The sequence below is a fragment of the Falco punctatus genome (genome assembly GCF_963210335.1).
Source record: "Falco punctatus genome assembly, chromosome: 6".
NCBI classification, from domain to species: domain Eukaryota; kingdom Metazoa; phylum Chordata; class Aves; order Falconiformes; family Falconidae; genus Falco; species Falco punctatus.
Window position 1 is genome coordinate 81999867 of NC_137585.1, and position 20285 is coordinate 82020151.

Sequence of the window (20285 nt, forward strand, 5' to 3'; positions counted from 1 at the left end):
GCCACTCCCTTCCCAAGGGAATGCTTCATAACTGCATCGTTCCTCAGCCTGCTGAACTGCAAGGAGCTTGAACAAAGGAAAACTTATGGCTCTGATGATTAAAAATCCCAGTCTTCAGCAAAGATAAATCATGGAATCATAGAATCATTTAGGTTGGAAAGGACCTTTAAGATCATGGAGTCCAACTGTTAACCCAGCACTGCCAAGTCCATCACTAATCATGTCCCTTAGCACCATATCTACCTGTCTTTTAAATACCTCCAGGGATGGTGATTCCACCACGTCCCTGGGCAGCCTGTTCCAATGCTTGGCAGCCCTTTCAGTGAAAACATATTTCCTAATATCCAAACTAAACCTCCCCTGGTGCAACTTGAGGCTGTTTCCTCTTGTCCTGTCACTTGTTACTTGGGAGAAGACTGACCAAGCCTCCTGTCAGGCAGCTGTAGGGAGAGGTAAGGCCTCCCCTGAGCCTCCATCTCTCCAGACTAAACACCCCCAGTTCCCTCAGCTGCTCCCCGTAACACTTGTGCTCCAGACCCTTCCCCAGCCCCGTTGACCATCTCTGGACACGCTGCAGCCCCTCTGCTCCCTCTTGCAGTGAGGGGCCCAGAGCTGAACACAGGGTTTGAGGTGCGGCATCACCAGTGCCCAGTACAGGGGGACGATCACCTCCCTTGTCCTGCTGGCCACGCTGAAATCTGAGTATCTTTTTGTAAATACAGTGATCTGAATATCTTTCTGTAATATCATTTCTAAATATTACATTTTGATACCCTGTGGTAATTAGATAAAGTTATTATATATCTCTTAATGTTGTCTGATGATAACTACAATCTCTTCACAGAGTCGATACGTAGAGGTCAGGCCGTTCCTCTGGGAGCAGGGGCCTTGCAGTGGTGGTGGTTGCCACACTCCTGAGGTGTTCTCTGGCTAAACCAAAGTGACATTTTATAGAATTAAGACATTGTGCTTTCACCTTACAATAAAGTTTGGGACTGGGCAATCAAACAGGAACAGTAGAAAGAAAGGATATGTTTGATGTGTGTTAGCCACGACATCCTTGGCAAGCAGAAAGAGAGGTGCAAAATGACTTATAACTTGGAAAACAAACTCTCTAATAGTTTAAGTGCCTCCTCTGAAGTAGGTTATGAATGTGCATGAAATTAGGGTGGTGTCTAGACACTGCAAGCTCAGAACTACATTTTCATGCGCACAGAGACACACAGATCTGCCAGCTACTTCTTTCCTTATCTCATTGAGATGATTCAGAAATCTCTGTTTTATTATCGGACAGTTAACCTTTTACTGTTACTAACCTCGATGCTGCTTCCAGCAGCTCCTGTGAAACATTAAGTGATGGCTGATTGCACAGAACAATATTGCCACCTCCCTTCCTTGGCACAGACAGTGACTTTGTGTCTTTTAAAATCCAAACTGAATGTGCAGCAGTACTGGGGAAGAAGCTGCTTTATGAGAACTTCTATGGAAAACACTGTGAGGAAAACACGTGAAAGCTTTAAGAAATACTAACAGACCTCTGAAAAGGTCTGTTACCCAGAGGTCCAGTACATGGATTGCAGAGAAGCCTACTGCCTTTCTTCTACTATGCTCCCAAAATGCTATATGAATGAAAAAATCTGCAGAGTTAGCAATATGGGTGCTACTAACATGTTAATGAATTGCTGTGATTGTCTTTTTTCACTGAGGATTTATATATATACTCTGGATGTTGATTATGTGATTTGTTTTGAATTAGCAAACGAATCAAGATATTCCATTATATCAATTCATGTTATTGTCGGTACCGATACTTACCTTGACACAGATCTTCATTTATATTTAATTATTTTTGAACAATGTCTAACTTTAACCTCAATTATATACAAAAAAAGCATTATGCAAACAGTTAAGAGATACAGTTTGTGTTATTTTATTCTTGGCTATATCCACTCTTCTTTTTCCCAGCAATTCAACAACTGAAATTTATTTCTGGGTTTTGGGTTTTTTTTTCTCATGTGATATGCTACCATTTACTATGGAACGTGTGTTTTCTGTCACTTTCATTAAGGTAATACTGCTAATGCTGGGAACATGAATCCAAAAGGTTCATCTTTCAATGGGGAATATTAAAATACCATGTGGCCTGGGATGCCATATAGAAATTTTTGAAAAATTTTCCATGGTTTCTGTTCCTTCTATTTATGTAGAAACATGTCTGCTATTGAATTGACAGGAATTCTCAAGAAAATGTGAGTCCTAAGAAGAATGTTCCTTCTGACTTTAGGAAGAATCATAAAGGTAAGAAACTGGAGTAACATCTTTTAAATATGGTATGTTTTCCCTTTTTGTACTACTTCTGATAACTGGTATGATTTAGATTACATTGTTTTGTATTCCAGCTGGAAGGTCTCGGCTCATTACATGTAAAAGACCAGCTTCTTCTTTATCTGTGTAAGTTCTGCTGTACCCGTGAGCAGTGTTCATGAGCCTAAAGCAAAGATCTCACACTGAAAAGAATAAAAGTACACTGTTTTTTTATAATTAACACAATGAAAATTCCTTCTTTGATAGGACTGCGAATCAGGCTTAGATCAGAAAATTATCAATTGTTTCTGTTTCCCTTTCAGCATTGCATTATTCCAGTCAGACTACAGAAAGACAATGCAGTTATGGTAAGTCAAGGTCTTTCTAGACCACTGAAGGGGAAGAAGAGAGATTGCTTGAATAAATTTATTGGGATTTTCTATGTAACCTTTCAGTGAATTGAGTGCCTACGGGCTGTAACATAAAAAAAAGAAAAGAATTTTTAAGTAGCAAGAATGTTTATGAATCACTCAGTGATTGGGCTATTGTGTTAAATAAGCCTCAAACAACATTAAGCATTGCTATACGTGCATATTAATGTGAATATTCCAGCACTCATTGATCCCTTGCTGCACTTAGTAGACTTTTGCCCCTTATTTCCAAGAACTTTAGCACACATTTGTTCTTGTGAAATAACCTTTAAACTTCTATGGAGTTTAATCAGCCTTATATAAGGACAGTCTTCAGCTCAGAAGTGGAGTTTTGAAGAGCTGGTTAAGAGATGAAGAGTTTTCTAAAATATCTGCTTGTAGAAATATTTAAAGTATGTTTAAAGATATTTAAAGTATATTTGTCTTTGGTGGGAGCAATGCTTTCTGCTGCCTTCCTCAGTAACACTTTTTCTGAGGGATCACTTTATAAATATGAAACAATTGCTCTGTGGTAGAAAGACTTTTCTACCCATTGAGCCTCATTTCCCCTTTGTTACTGATGTCATGGTGCCACCAGGAACCAGGAACTGTCAGTCAGAAACCAGAAATGCTCCTGGGCTGGCTGACTGGCATCACCATTCCAACTGCAAGAAAATTAATTTGAAAATACCTCGATTTATTTTATTTTGAAAATTCCTCCTCATTTTTGAACTAGTAGTGAGAAAACTTTCTATGCAAGGTGCACAGGATCTGGAGAACTGTTTATAATAATCTGTAGAATTTTTAAAAATACTTTCTGTGTGTCAACTTACAAGCTTCAGTTCTAGCCCAAATTCTGCTCTTCCACTGGAACAACTTCCTTTACATTTTAACACATGCAAAAGAGTGCTGAAATTGCCCTGTTTTTTTCTCAAGGCAGATATTTTGGGGTAGAAAAGGCCCACATAAAACTGCTTGCATCCCTTATGACCCTTTCAAGCCAAGTTTTAAGCCACAATTTTTTTCAGATATTATAGTAAGAGTTTCCTGGCTGGCATATTTTCTGAAGTACCCAGTTTTAAACATGTACTGGAGAATATAAGTGGAAAGAAAGTTTGGAACATGCAATTATACTGTAAATCTGAACCCAACAGGTTGGATTAAAATATTTGTCATAAGTGGGTTGCCAGAAAATAATTGTTCTCATGAGTCATTTGGCAAACACTACAAAATAAAGGATACGTTTGAGCAAATAGGATTTGATTGTGGAGATTTCATACACAGGGTAGGAGCTCGAATATGTTGATTTAGGAATTTTAATAAAACATTCTTCCAACTGTACTGCAAATGACCCCATGGGTCTAGATATCTCCATGTGACTCGTTCTTATGAACAGCAAGAGTATGTCTAACTTATTTTGATTTTTATTGGTAATTACACATGTACATAAACCCTGTACACAGGCTGGTACCTAAGTAGGTTATGAATTTTGGCCTAACTCTTCTTTAAGTTTCAGTTAACCAACTGGAGACATGATCTCCCAGACCTAATCCTTGTATTTTCAAAGGCTTACTCAGACTTTGAGTTTTGTGACTCTGGCTAGAGTCATGGGGACTGAAAGATTAAAATCCCTCCAGGGTCTAAAAATTTATCTCACGTGCCAATATAAAGTCCATTAAGACCTTGCAGCAGGATTATCAGTCTCAGAGTGACTAGGCATTAAAAATCTTGCCACTGTACATGTTATCAATCTGCCAGAAGTTGTGTGTTACTTAAAAATGTTCATACATTTCACAGTTTTTTCTTTGATGCCTTCTTGGAACAGATAAAGATACCCTATCTCATATCAGGCAGATCTTCACCAGTCCACAGCTGGACCTGAATCCTCAGTTTAACCCAAAGATCAAAGAATACTATGCAGAAGTCCCATTCGACATGGTGACAGTGAAGATAGGAGCAGAACCCTCTAACTGTCAATGCCAAGTACACCTTGATGAGAAGAAAGGGCCAAGGTATGAGCAACAAAATAAGAGTGTAAAAACTAGAAGTGTCCTTACCTTTTGGATATATGTCAGAATACTACAGAATTGGTTTGTATTTCCAAAAGCACAGAATGCCTATAGATTAGTTATGAGAAGGTCAGAGGGAGTTCAACACCCAGAAATTTGTATTTATTTGTCAGTATCCTGAAGGCAATGGTAATATGTTGTCAAGCCATAATTAACTCTAGCTTTATGGAGTGCACAGTTGCTAGCATCTCCCCCAGCTTCTCCAGTCACTGACAGCATCAAAGCTGGGTGGAAACAGATCATGATTACACTACACACAGTAGACAGCAAATAATTTGAGCTTTCATGTCTACGCCTTGATTTTGTACTGTGGTCTGAGCTACTGCCCTGCTGGTCTTGGTCCCTCAGCCAGCAGTCTGCTTACATGGATCAGAGTAGGGAGCTGGGATCATCTGGGCTCAGCCATCCAGTCAGTTTTTTACCCAGCGAAGGAGACACCCATTCAAGCCATGAGCAGCCAGTTTCTCCAGGAGAATGCTGTGGGAAACAGTACAAAACTTTACTAAAGTTCAGGTAAACATTTACAGCCTTTCCCTCATCCACTTCAGTGGGTCATGTTCTCATTAGTGAGAGTCCTGGCTTATCTGATCTTTTAGAGAAGTATAAGTCTGGAGGAAAGGGAAGAGAACAATCATCCGTAAACATCAAGTCTGAGCATTGACCCACAATCATCCGTGATGTTTAATTGCTACTATGATCCCTGGCACCATTTTGACTTTCCCAACCAGCTCTCTCTGACACAACAGCATGTGTCAGGGACAATCCCAATACGCATTTTGGACGTCACCTGTTTTTGGATGTTGTGAGAGACAAAAAGTCTTTATTTATCTGTGCCAGGTACCTCAGAACCAGAGAAATGGCCTATTTATATACTATCCATTAGTGAGTGGATAAAAGAGAGAGCCTGGACAATGATTTGCTTGGGAGGAAGAATTGTTAACCATTACAAAGCGAGCTTGACTTCATGGCATGAAGTGCCTATGCAACACACCATCTTTTGGATAACTATGAAGCAGATGCTTTGAACTAGAATGTCTGCTAGTAGCCAGACAGTCTGTACAGTCTGTACAGGTCTAATACTTAACATGCTTCTTGTATTTTCAATAAGAAATTAGTCTTGATTTATCATTTTAACAAGTTCCCATAAAATGCTTTCACCCAGCTTTTTAGTGTTTTAATGTTAACTACCATGGCAGTCAACATAAATACATGCAAAAAACTTGAAGAGATTTCTTCCTTGTAAAAGGTAAAGAGAACAGCAGTATGTCCTTTGCACTGAAAAGTAAAAGTTCTGCATGTCCAGGTTCTGTGTTTTTCAGCATTTATTATTTCCCTGCTAAGGGAAGAAGAGCACAGTCCAGCTTTGATCTTGTCTGTCACTGAGCAGTTTGTCTGGGATTCCATCACATTTGGCTAGTGGAAAATTTCAATGGCTAGCTGACACCTCTGATCTCATTTGCCTCCCTGCTGACTTCACCATGAACTTGGACATACCAGGAATTATTGGCCCTGGTGACTTCATTCACAGTTTTCATGTCAGAACTGCTGCCACTGCTACTGAAGGTGTTTTCACTAAGTTTCGCTGTCAGTATTTTGTCTTCCTGAAAGAACTGTAAATTGTTACAAATCTTATTTTACACTGGCTTTTGTTTAAAATCAAATGTATTTTGTAAGAGAAAGAAAATGTTAGAAGCCTCAAGGAGCAAGCATGATTTAGCTGTTTTGGATAAAGCAATGTAAATCTTTGTTTCTTTAGCATTTATTCCACTTCTTTCCTGTTTTGCCTTGCAGCATTGCTAACTACCCCCTTGGCCTTGGATTGAACAAAGTCATTGTTCTCGTAACCGATGATTCGCAGCCCAGCCCTCAGGTTGTGAGCAGCTACAAAATCACAATTTATCGAGAGGATCGCCCTAGTCTGCCTTTGTTTGATGACTATATGATGTGTGGGTTTGTGCAGGTATTGTGTCTATATTCCTTTGCTATACAAATAGTGAATTTAACTGGGTTTTGTTCATTCAGTAGTATAAATTAGGGTACATGGGCCAAAGTTGGTGTAGAGTCAGTTTTGTTGAGATTAGAATCTGAGTTCTAAATGTTGTGATTTTATTAAATATAGCATTTACACAGTATTTTGAACATATGAGGTAAGCAAGTCCAGCATGAGTACCTGTTACGCTTACCATATATTTGAGAGCTGCAGGTTAATTAACCCTTACTTTGGTCAGCCAAAACCTAAACCATCAGAGAACTGCTGTTTCCTTGTGAGAAAACAGTGACTCCATACTGCACAGTCGGCAGACTGCAGTTTTCATAACTATCTATCTACGAAATTGGAGCCATGGAGATCCTTTTAGCAGGAAAAATGTTTATGATGAAGGTATGTTTATCAGTGTTCCAGACAATCGCTGTTATATAATTTATGAATGAAAAGTGTTTATTCTAGAAGACAAATAAACACAATGGAAAAAAACCCACTGCTGGTTCTGAATGAAGGGTTGATTGTTGCTTACATCACATTTATCTTAATATAAGTTTGGGAATGCTAATAAATTACTCCTAACAGTCCTTAGGAAGCAGTGCATCTCCTGAATGAAAAAAAATGGTGAAAGCCTATCTAATAGGGCTAAAAAGGGGCTGGGGAAGGGGAACTCAGGCTGAATTAGACAAAAAATTGGAAGAAAGATAATGAAATAAAGGAACAGTGAAACTTTCAGTTAGTAAAACTAAGGTGACAAATTCTTTGTAAGAGAAACTGGAACACAGGCTGGAGCAGAGCTGTTTGGTTTCCAGTTTGAGCACTAAACTTTGGTACTTGATATGGTGGGCAAAGATAAGCCAGTTGATGCAAGGAGAGGAGTGACGTGGTAGATAATAATCAAGGGCAGTGCATTTGTCTGTGGGATTTTAGGCAGATGAAAAGATTTGGTGGGCATATTCTAATATTAGAGCGTACAGGAGGAAATATTTAATCACAATTAATTCTGCAACCAGGAAACAGGGTCTTCAAAACCATAGTGTTGAAATGGCCATCCATGTTCATGTAAAATGTCTAATCCTACCTTTATTTATCTTCTTTCTGAAGATCTTTATATATGAATATATCCTTTTCATAGAACTTACTTCCCTTCTCTGGTTTCTTTCTATATACTGCAGAAGAGGTTGGGAGACAAGGGTGGGAGAAGGCAGAGCATTTTATGTGATGGGACAGATCAAGAGGGACTTTTTGTTCTTGTAGAGAAATAAACATTGGGACTTAAAAAAGGAGCCAAAAAGATTATAAATGTTGATAGCAAATTATATGTTGACAATAATTATCTCCATCTTCAAATCAGAACTGTCAGAGAAAATGTATGTAGTAGTCATACCCTACTGACTCTGATCTGAATGCCTGATTATGCTGCTGTCTGGCCTTCTGCCTATTCTTTGTCTCTTCTCTTACACTTATCTTACAAGCTCAAAAGGTCAAGAACCATCTTCTTGCTTTTTCTACTGGTACTGGCTCAGCACTAGATCCAGGAGTTGTTACAGTAAAACAAATAAGAATAGATACATACAATAAGATCTTGATTCATGCACACAGCAATTTGCCTGACACCTTAGGTGTGGATTAGTATGAAAAAGAGAGCAGCAATAGGTTGAGCTGAAGTTATATTACTAGGAGAACATGCTGGGTGGAAAGATGTAAGAAAAGCTCCTTGTGTTCTCCAATTTAGGGCATGTACAGGAACTCAACTTCATACACATCCTCCCACACTAGAGTTTACACTGTTAATGGTTTTTTATAGCATTTATGAGACAGAGTATGAGTCTTTGAAGCACCGCAAAGGCAAAGAGATGTAGAATGATAAAAATGAAATTTTAGAAGTTTCTTTTGATTTAGCACAGTTTTCTGCTCATCTGTGACTAACTGCTCTCTAATTAATACAATTGTTCAGAGCTAGGGAGGACTTCAGGAGTTTTAGAGCAAAAATTAGATGAAAAGCATTCTTGTGGTATCTAATGAGGGCTGTGAAGATACAGTATGAGATTCCAAAACAACATTTTTTGTAGATATGTTAAAGGCAAACTTATCAAGGAGTGCATTTAAAAAACAAACAAAGGCTGGAGCTAGAGATAAAGATGGCATTCTAAAACACTCAAACCCCTGCATTTTTTTCCCCTTTTCCCTATTTTCTGGAATAGAATTTATTCCCTTTTACTAAGAGTGATGTTTTTATCACTACAAAACTCAGGTCTTAAATAGCATCATTACATTCTGCTTTTCATACCAGAGAACATTATGTGCTCTTGCAGGGTGCGTTAATACACCCTGATCAATGGCATGAATGCTTGTTCTCTTAGTAACAAGACACCTGTTTTAGAAGCAAAAGGATAAATACAGCGTGAACTGATGGAGTCTTCTTTGGACACTTGACTAGGCACAACTGGGATCACACATGGGGAGACAAAGGTCACTGACAGTGGTGTGGTCTTTCTCACAGAAGGCTTCAGTTAAAATTCTAATCCAGCGACTTTTTTTCCTGACTTTCTTTTATGTTTAATCCCATTAGGATATTCAGGTTTCACTGCAAGATGATACTATAAGGAAGGTTACAATAAAAAGACAGGGTGTGGGATGTTGTTTCCAGTCTTCTAACAATTCTCATGCAGTTGAATAATCCTGGATTAATTTCAAGGCTATTGAATTAAGAAGTGTATCATTCCAAGCCTTGCATCCCCTAAAAGGAGAAAAAATATTGTCCTCTTGACTTTTTGATAGCAGCTATAATATCCTCATTAAAACCAAATTAGTAAGGGACAAACTGTGGCATCACCATAGCACCTTCAGCAGCTTTATTTGCCTTTCATTGTGTGTTCTGCATTCTGACAGTATTGCTTGGACTGCAGATGGAGTCCTTATTGGTTTGTGCTTTAACTTAATTTTGTGCAATTGTTGACAATATTCAAATTAAGTGTCCTTGAAAGAAGTGGTGCCGTTCCTTTATCACCTGTGAGGCTGTGATACCAAGATAGGCAGACTACAAAGCAAGCAACAAAAAACAGTGAGCTCTTGAAACAGGGATATCAGCATTACCCTCAAGTGAGAGATCCCAGACTACGTAGAAACTGCCATAAAGGACAAAATGTTTTATTCATCCATGCACTGCCCTTTATCTTTAAAATGCAAACAGATTTATCTATGCTTCACCTGAAATGTGTGGATGCTCTTTGTTAATCTTTGCCTAGTTGCAATCTTGGAAAGTAACTGGTGATGTGCTTAGGGAACATTTTTGACACTCTGAACTATCGTCCTCAGTGCTGTTAAATTTTGTTTAGTTTGGAGTTCTGGCATTAAAAGGTCAATTTCATTTACATTATTGGCCATTTCTAGCTTACTATACCTGAAGAATGACTTCTCAAAGGCACGTAGAGAGCAGTTATCTCTGCAGTATACTATTCTGGGTACTGTGAAGGGGGAACAGGAATGCATAAACTGCCAGTTGGTTTGCTATGGTTTTGATAACTGAACAGTTTGTCTTTATGGCAGGAGACACTGTGGCCATGTTGCCACTACGCTGTGTAGGGAAGGCAGAACTTTGGAAAGCTTCGTTGCTTAGTCTCTTTGAAAGCAAATAAATAAAACTAAAATGTATTTAAAACTGCCTCAAAACTGTGGCAACATTTAAGTAAGAGAAGCTAATCGATATATCAGTGGCACTGCTAAATCCTCCCCTCTTCTCTCTGCATACTGCAATGAGCGATACCTATAATGTTCTGCTGCCACATGTTTTGATTTTATGGGTTTGGGTTATTTTGGGTTGTTTGGTGGTGGTGGTGGGTTTGTGTTTTAGTAATTCAGTTATTTATTTGTTTTGCATTGGTATTGTGAGTAATGGATAGCTATTATTGTATTTTATAGCCTGTGTATCATTCATTTTGTGCATTTGCACAAAACACAAAGAAGTACTTTCCAGAATCAGTGCAGTGCAATGGGCTGATGCTCTGGATGTCCTACAGTTTTCTTAGGTCTGAAAGGAGAGGAGAACAGCTTCAAAAACTTTCCTGATTTTTATAAACACCTTATTCTTAAATACTATTATCTCTTACATTTTTATAAAACTTTTTATCATACTAATTTCCTAGAGTTCAGATAGCATAAGAAGTCCGGCAGAGCTGATAATGAGATACTGGTATAACATTGCTGACTGTGTAACATCAAATGGCTGCAATGCAGCTGGCAACAAGATGCCAGCAACAAGATGTTGATTTCTCTGTCTACTAGACTTCCATTGACGAAAAAGTAATTAAGACCTAGGCCTAATATAGTAACTATATTTAACTTTACTTTAGTCTCTAGGGGCAGACGTGAGAAGACCCTTTAGAAAGGAAGAAACCCTTAAAAAAATCAAACTAATTTCAATTTTGTGTTATGTAAGATATGAGAATAACTTTTTTTTTTTCCTCAGTTCAAGTTATAAATTTCCCAAGGAAAATAAAATTTTCACTTAATTTTAAACTGTGTGCTATTACAGTTACAATGCCTTTCATACTAGACAGTACAAGTAAACACTGTCAATTACAGAAACGTGAATAAGCTCTGCCTAGTGCTCTAATGCAAAAAATTTCAAAGAACCTTGCAAATATTAAATGATATCCATAACATAAAAAGGAAAAAAAAGGCTTAGGAGGGAAACAAAGAACTTGTCCTGTAGTAGGACAGGCTTGAAGCACATTAAGTCTCTTCTGTAATTCCCATTATCTGCATTAGATTCAGTGTGACCCCCATCACAAACCACTCACCTCTTCTGTCCTTAGGACATTGTGGATGCCATGCGCAGACTCGGGTTTTGCAGTGCTTATTGTAGCAGCAGCTAACCTTCTTGGCAGTTCTGGGTTTGAGTGTCTTGCATGAAAACACACAGAAACGGCACCTTTAGAACTAAATGTACAGCCTAATTATATCAACAACCAGACTGTATCTTACTTGCAAAGCTAGCTTACTTCCTTTTCAGAGAATAAAAGAATATCCATTATGGGAGCAATCATGCATTGCATTCTTTAGTCTTCTCACATCTAAAGCTGGTGAAAATTTTCTTCAGTGGTTTCGTATTTTTCAGAAAAAAAACAAAAAATGCCCAAACAAAAAAAAAAATAGAAAGCATTCTGATTATGGGAAAAAAAATATAAAGAAAAGCATATGCTTTCATCAAAAGAAGATGTTTTCATGCAGAGAGGGTTATTTGATTAAAAGAGATTGAAATTTGAAATTTATATTGGCATAACTTTTAAGTTAGAGATTTTTGCTATTGTGCAGTCCAGAATGCTAACTCTATTTTTTAGGAGGGAGTGGCTGGGAAAAGTAAAAAACCCACTCATTAGTAGATCTAAAATACTCAAGCCTATACTCTAGATTTTTTTACAGAAACACTGGTAAGAGCATAGTATGGCAGTAATTTTTTCCACGAGCAATGCCAGCTTAAGCATCCCTTTCCCTGCCTACAGCTACTCATGAACAAGATGGGAGAATTATTGTTTATTTAAATGGGCTAACTTCTAGGATATGGTCCCAATCTCACTATGTGAACACAAGGAAAGGGGTAGGTGTGGGGGCAAGAATGACCAATTGAGCACAGAAGAGTGGTAGTGGGTGCTTCTTAAGGCAGCTTTTGCTTTCTTCATGAAAGAAATTCACATCAAGATTGGTTTTAAAGCTGTTGTGAGTGAAAGCTGTGCAGAAAAAAACGGATACCTGGTTTTAAATGAGCAGGAGCTCCATGTTCAGAAATTGTAGAAGTGATTTATGGCTGACAACACACAAAACACTAGAAGTACATTTTCACTGCTATTAATTTATTAAATAAAGTGTAAATTATTTTGGGTTTTGTGTGCCTGCAACCCACTCCCCCAGGAAACACAAAGCAGTGTTCACATAACCTTGAGGAGCAAATATGTAGCAAACTGAATACACTCATTGTTAAATTGGAGGCATTTCAGGTGAAAGCCACAAAATGATTAAAGGGCTAGCACAGATACACTGCCATAAATAAAAGGTGAGGGTTTATATCTTCAACTGCTGTATGTCAACATAGTTCAATTAATTTCAGGGGAGCAATTCCAAATTACACTGATGGAGTATCTGTCCTGGGAGAAACATGTGGCTAAATTCTCTTCTATTATATATGCCAGGCAATATTAGTAAGTGAATTCACTTGCATAAAACTGCTGAATTTTTTAGTAATTTTCTGAAATATTCATGGTCAAGCAACAGCTCAGGAAAAACTAAAAACTATTTGAAGGTGTTTCAAAGTATTTAAAGATCAAGGGATGTATAATCACAGTTCATACTAAGTAGAAGCATCTAAATCTAATAGCACAGCTTGGTGCTTCTAAAAAGTATATTTATGAAGATACAGAAGGTAGAGGTGTAAATAATAAATGCACTGAGATAATTTTCAATCAGAGGGTTAATTTCTGTGTGTGTCTTGGAACAAAATGTTTTGCAGAGTCAGCGTATTCTGGCTTTGTCAACTTCTATACCATTGGGGAGAGGCGGCTTGCCATGTTTTCTTAATTATAACAAAGGCTTTTGTGACGATTTAAAGCACTCCTTTGTAAATGAGTCACAGGAACAATTAACCATTGTGATGGATATTCTTTACTTTGATGCTTTACATTTGTGCTGTTCTATGCTGAAGTCCTTTTGGATCTCAGCATCCAAAGAGATACAGCTGTTAGGCTGGTATCTTGATCAGCAGTTGGTATCTGCTGCTTTAAGGAAAGGTCTCAAAAGCTCAGCAGATCATAGATCTATCCTTTTGGGGGAGTTAATGTCATGCTTTGCAATTTCTCTAGAAATCAAATGTTCACCTCTTTTACCTACACAGTTGATTTCATAGTCTTCACTATCATCTGGTAAGGACAGGTTCCCATAATCACTGTTCACTGTCAGACATCTGCCAGGCTCTGAATAAGCCATAGAGACAAAATGGGCACAACCAGGGCATAAGGAGGCAAGAATCAGCAAAAGAATGAGTTTAAGCGTGGAATGAAAATTTGCTTTACAGTTTCATCCTGTATATTCAGTAGGCTGTACCTGACTAGGACTATCATCATACTCTCCAGCATTTGGGGGATGCCACATTACAGAGCCCAAACTTTGAGGCTCAAGACCATGTTGGGTCCAGCTGCTTGGGAAAAGCATATAGTCTTCCCGTTCACAGCATTTTGCTTACATTCCTGATTTCATATTAGTTGTGCTTAGTCTTCTCTATATAGCTGTTTCCTGTTTAACATGTGATGCAAGATTAATAACAGATACCCTCCAGGAAACACCTCCAGAAATATCAGGCAGAGACTGAAGAGAGCGGATGTTTCCGTGCAGCAGCTACATTTGTCATTATTACAATGCATTGTACATGGGAAATGGTGTGTTACACAATCGCTAACGGGTAATTTGCCACCAGCACTTTGAGAAAATCCATGTGAATTCAGTGATTCAACAATCTTAAGCCAATAATGACTGCAATGACACCAACAAAGTAATTTTGTTTATGATCATTAGCCAGAAGAACAATTAGCTTGCTATAATAATTAGGCACTGAAGAGAAATTTTTTTAGGCAGCTTTCAGCCTTATTTTTCCTATGCTCCCTTTCCTTCGGCAGCACTCTTGTAATTAAGAACTTCTTAACTCGTCTTAACTTTATCACTCTTCATCACCACTGAATTTATTGACACCAGCTAGTGTTTGTAGCACCTTCTACCTCAGCAATGGCAAATTTAGTGTCTTCTCCTCTGCCTTTCCCTCTTCTGTGTGTTTGCAGTTTAGCAGTCTTACTAAGAACATCCCACCATCCTAGACACTCGGTTAGGTGACTCCTGACTTGAATGAATTGTTTTGCTATTATGCCACAGAAAAATGTCATTAGTATGTCATCATGTGAGGAATGAAACCATTAAAGATAAACCTCATTGACCTGACAGAACAATTCTACTCTTTTGTGTGTTCAGGCTGTTCTCTGCCTTCATACAATTAGTGATGTTATCCCATGGGCATGCATGACACATTAAAGATACAGAAGATGATCTGCCCAGGAACTAGCCAAGCAGAAACTTGTAACTGCATGACTAAAAATGTAAGGGAGTCAGATTATGACCCATGTGATTGCAACTGGTGAACAGGATCTCACTGGTGATAGTGGTGTGTATGATCGGATATTTCAGCCTTGCGATACCTGCTCCCTAGGGTGCTGCAGGATGGGGAGATGCTGAGACAGATACAGTGCCATGGATGCACATTCTGTAGACACAGTGATATCTCTGAGCCTATCGAGGATTGCTGGTATAGACTGGACTAGACTCAGGTTTTTCTGCTTCTTTGACTTTAACTACAGGATTGAAATGTCTTTTTAAATAATAGCATTGAACCATTGTGGATGGCTGTGAAAGGAGACAAACAACAGCAAATGCTGGGTAAGCAATTCAGCTCCTGGGAGAACACTGTTCTCTGGAAAAGCTTATCAGAAAAGCTGTTTTTATGTAATTCTTGTTAGCTATGGGGTGTTTGTTTGTGCTAAGTTATCAGGCAATCATCCCACATATTTAGAATAGATTTTCACTTACATTCCTTTTTTGCTTTTACTTTGGATGATTTCAATACAATACAGGCCCAGTAACACCCCTGGAATCAATTACTAGATTACTAGAGAACTGGTAGCAGTAACTTCTGCAGAAGACTCCACATAGCCCAGACTACTTTGTGTTTATTCTTGTTTCCTCTCCCTGCCCTCCACAGGGATTCCTCCATGCATTTCTGCCTTGTGGTCTAGCTTGGGCAGTACAGGTACAGCTTGATGGACTGATGGTTAGAGCTCTTTAGGGAAAAGAGGGAGCCACATGCTCGAATCACGTCAGCCTAAGGCCAGCCTAGAGGCTGAGTGCTTGGGGGAGATCCTGACCCAGCCTGACTAACCACAGAAAGTTGCTTCCTTCTTTCTGTCTGCCCCTGACTACAGGAGGACACGGATGGGCCCACACCCTGGGCAGGCAGTGGCAGTTCCTAGCATGCGGACCTAAGTCGGGTGCTCTTGAGATGTGCCCTGTATACTGTACTAATGATATCATCTCTTGAAGACACCTGAGGTCTCTGGAGAGGAACAGATGATGTACTTGGGGACTCCCAATCACCCTCAAACAGCTGGTTTTTTTCCTTGATTCCACAGGGAACCTAGCTCTAGCCATCTCAATCACCATGGTGGGTCAAGCTCTTGCTTTCAGACTTTGTGTTGCCTATATTAACTGTGCTAAGTTAGAGAGTCAAAGTGTGGCTCATAATTTTTCCATGCTTCCAATTTCTAACTGTGCAATATCAGGATATAAGAATTAACTCCCCAGTAAAGAGTAAAGCCTTACAAAGTCTTTGGATGAGCCACATATGCGTGAGAACTGCAAAGTATGGGTTAAGCAGTTCTCCTTTATGAGCTCCAGGAAGTGCAATGACACATTTAAAAGTCCAATAATAGAAGGGGGTGGGGAGACAAAAAAGGTCATCCGAAGTTTCTGAAGCCTCACTGAAATATTTAGCTTTAAATATTAGTCTCAGTGTTTGCATTCTGTCAATGTGCCTGGTTCATGAAGAGAAAAGTCATTATTTAGAAATAACTTGCACTGTATGACAGCACACAAAGTGTTACAACTGTGATCAGACTGCCAGTTTATAGGTTGCAGCAAATCAGTACATGCATATGGGTAAAGTGTTCTCAAAATATATGTTGCGCATGCATCTCTGTGTGCGTTGGTTTGTTGTTTTTTTTTTTTTTACAAGTAGTCATTGCGGTTTGTACTGGAGCAAAAATTATTGTTATAAGGTTAAACTTCAGTAGCTTTGTGTGACACACCAGGGCCCTGTGGTGCTTCAGTTACATTTTTTTTGTGAATGGTGGCATTTGTCAAATTCTGACATGACAGCAGAGTGCTGTGGAGCTGTTTGTGCTGGCTATGAGTAAGCTAGTGCAAGTACAGGGAACAAACGAGGTGTCACTGCTGCATGGCGGCCAGGCTGGGCCAGCTCCATGTTAACGTGGTGCCACAGTTTGTTACCTGAGCTTATTCTGTCTGCAAGACTTTCTGTCATGCTCATAGACATATCATGAGCGAATGGCCATTTACGAATGGTAAAACTGTCTAGAGCCAAGTTTAGGGCACATGTTGCATGTTGCTTAGTGCCCAGTTGTGCAAGTACATTTCAGCTCTTCCAGTTCTGAGACTCACCAAGCAGACTGTTATTTGGATTTAGTAACAGCTTCTGTACCCTTGTTTGTGATGTGTAACAGTAAAACAAGAGAAAAATATCCTTAAATCCAAGCCCTTTGAACAGGGAAAAGACTCTCATTGACTTTAACGCACTTTGGATCTGACCTAAGTAGGCTTATTTTGTTAGCATGCGAGGTCAAAAAATGAGTCTGCAGAAAAGAAAGTATGCCTACTATCATATCTCCAAAAATAACAGCTGTGCTTTGATCATCTCAGCTTTTGATGCTAGTGGAAATTATTGGTGACATTTTGCCATTGGAAAGCTGTAATGTGAAATAGATGTTATAGGTTGTTATGAAGATAAGGGGAAGACTAATGAGTCATAGTAATGACTCCGTAACTCTTCATAGTAATTTGTCTGGTCTTTTAATGATAATCTTACAATTCTGATCTGGTAAAATAAAAGCAAAAAGGGTAGTTCTGCAAGTCAGCCATATGATACAATAGAACAATAGGTATTGAGATGATGTATTGCTTCACTGCATAAAGGCTATCACCTCTTTCAGCTATATGCTCACAACACATTTGAAGTTCAGATAGTTTTCCCTGTGCATTATGTTGGTAAAGAGGATGTGACGAGGATGTGACATGACTGAAATCCTACTGTGGGTTTCATGATCTGGCATAGAGGTTTGACCATTTTTATTCTCACTGAAATAGCCAAGGATGCTGTGCCACCGGGAGTGGGTAGTTTACTTAGGTTGTCACATGAAAGCCAGGAAATGGAATAATCCCATGTCTCAGTGAATACCTGAAACAAAACTGAGACCTGAAAATTTTATCACAATATGTGGCAGTCGTTGCATTTTGGGCCTGTCCCGGATAAAGTGGAATATGTGATCACCCTTGTTTAGAAGCTTGAGAAATTGTATGCTTTGTGGACTGGGAAACTATAGAAATATTTAGCCTAATTCTTGTCTCTCCCTAACATGAGTCAGATGTAGGTGTACATAGTCACAGAGCCAGAGATGTTTCATAATTTCATCTATGAAAACTTGTGGAAAGTCAGAGTCCAACTTCCTTTCTTAAGGAAAACAGTGTTCTTGATTATTTTACTTTGTTCCTCAGTACTTTCTTCTTGTAGAATGTTCTTGAGATCCAAAATAGACAGTTGTTTAACTTCTTGGCTGGATAGTCAGATACTTTTCTGTACAGACTTATAAATACATGAAACAGTTTTTTGCTGTTTTTAAAAAGTGAGCTAGTATTGGTCTATGTTGCACCTAAGTAAGACAGTGAAAACTTACTGTGTAGCTGTTTTAATTGTTCTGATTTTGTGTTTATTTAACAACTTGTTAAAGAGTGGTAAAATGAAACACTGAGAAGTATTTGCTATGCAAAATGAGCTTAACACCTGAAGGACAAGCTTCTGCCAAAGTTAGGAAGCCAATCCTCCACTACTTTTGTTCCTTTTGGAATCGAGGTAGGTATAACACACAATCACCGTTATAAGACAAAAAAGGGACTTCAGATTTTATACACTTTTCTTTGTAGGTATCTTCACTGACAAAATCAGGTTCACAGTACATATCTATTGCTATTTCTGTAACTGTAAAATTGTCCGTATCCTACAGAGAACAGTTATTCTATAGTTTGTGTTTCAAAGCTGATCCAGGTCTTTCACTACTGACAGTTCAATCACAGTATTGTTTTCAGTTCATCTCATACACTGCTCTCAAATTCATCAGAAAATGTGAAATAGCCTGTTGAATTTTCCCCTTGATGATACCACAATAGATGTGAAAGAAGAGCCTTCAGCATGAGGCTTCCTAAGTGTTAACAGATCATGAAAATTGGCAACTGTTGTGCCTAGTATCATAATCTGCAAGAGGAGGGCCAGCAATTCCACACTGATGAGAAGAGAGTGCTTGGTGTTTGAGCTGTGGTCACATTTGCCTTTCAAGTCATTTGGGCCTCCATGACACACTTTGTGGGAGAAGAAAGCTAATGCAGCTGTCTTTGTTAATCAGCCGGTATGACCAGCCCCTCCGGGAGGCAGGCAAAGGCAGATACATACTGAGACACACAATCCTTGCTGATTAACAGTGAAAGCTGGTAAAGTTACTCTCTAAGCCTGTCTGGCCCATCAGCTCCAGAAATGTAATTTAGATGATTATCTACATGCCCATTAAACCTTGTGACCCATTGCTAGTCTGTTTGAAGTTTGCCTGCTTAAACTTGCTAATAGGAAGAACAGAAGGATTAACTCAGAGGTCATGAAATAAGAGAGCAGCAAAGATGACAAAAGAGCAGAGAAAAACTTCCTACTGCATGTATTTGGTAAGGAGAAAGAACTACAGTACCACAATCATCTCAGCAGATACTGTTACTGTACAGAGAAGCAAGCTGTCTGCATTTAATACGCTTTTTTGTGTGTGTTTTCAACCTATTTTGTTTAGCTGCACAAATAAAATGTGCTACCTATGTGATAAATGTTGTCAAGTTAGGTGTTTACAGAACATAATGCAACATGTTGTAAAAGAGCATGGAACCACTGATGTATAAGTGTTTTTAAGTTTTGCTCAGAATTACAGTGTGTAGATATAAAAAAGGAAGCACTTAATTCAAACCAGTCGCATCAGAGTAGTTGCAGTCAGGTCAGAATCAAGGTCAGTCTCGTTCCCTTTAAAGCAAGAAACTCCAGCCATTACAGGTACTTATGAACTTAAAGTTTATCAATTAAAAGCTTACCCAATTAATCTTTATTTTTTTCCAATTAGTCAAATTGAAATAAATATAAACATTTAATATGATCTGTGTAAATTAGTCACAGGATATTGCAATAAAAGTGGTCACTCATTAAAACTAAATTTGTAGAGAAAAGGTGGGATTCATTGCAGAAAATGGGATGGAATACATGAGTACCTCAGTAGGGGTGTCCCAGGGGTCTGACTAGTTAGTGGAAGAAAATGAGCTTGAACTTTAAATGGAGTCTGAAGGTCATTACTTGCTTTTGCATACACTACTACCTTTGGAATAAAACCTTGCCCTTTTGCTAAAGACACAGTTAACCTACTTGATGAAAAACATTGGCTGGGGCCATATTTCACTGCATTGCAAAGAAGAAAAAAACATTTCACTAGTCCTATGTCTGGATCCCTAGGTTTTGTAATATGAAATCTCTTTTTAAAGAATTATTGTGATCTAATTTTCAATACTTTTTATACTTTATTTATATGATTTTTGTTGACATAGTTATGATAAATACAG

At 38.6% G+C, this 20285-nt stretch overlaps 1 protein-coding gene across 3 annotated transcripts in view; it reads left to right on the forward strand.

Moving 5' to 3' along the window:
- CPED1 (cadherin like and PC-esterase domain containing 1) overlaps positions 1-20285 on the forward strand; it is a 159106-nt gene that overhangs the window by 81440 nt on the left and 57381 nt on the right. For all 3 annotated transcript variants that reach the window (XM_080393906.1, XM_080393908.1, XM_080393907.1), the window contains exons 13-16: positions 2234-2298; positions 2628-2672; positions 4540-4726; positions 6575-6743. In XM_080393906.1, coding sequence (XP_080250032.1) covers positions 2234-2298; positions 2628-2672; positions 4540-4726; positions 6575-6743 — 466 coding nt within the window. The remainder of the gene's footprint in view (positions 1-2233; positions 2299-2627; positions 2673-4539; positions 4727-6574; positions 6744-20285) is intronic.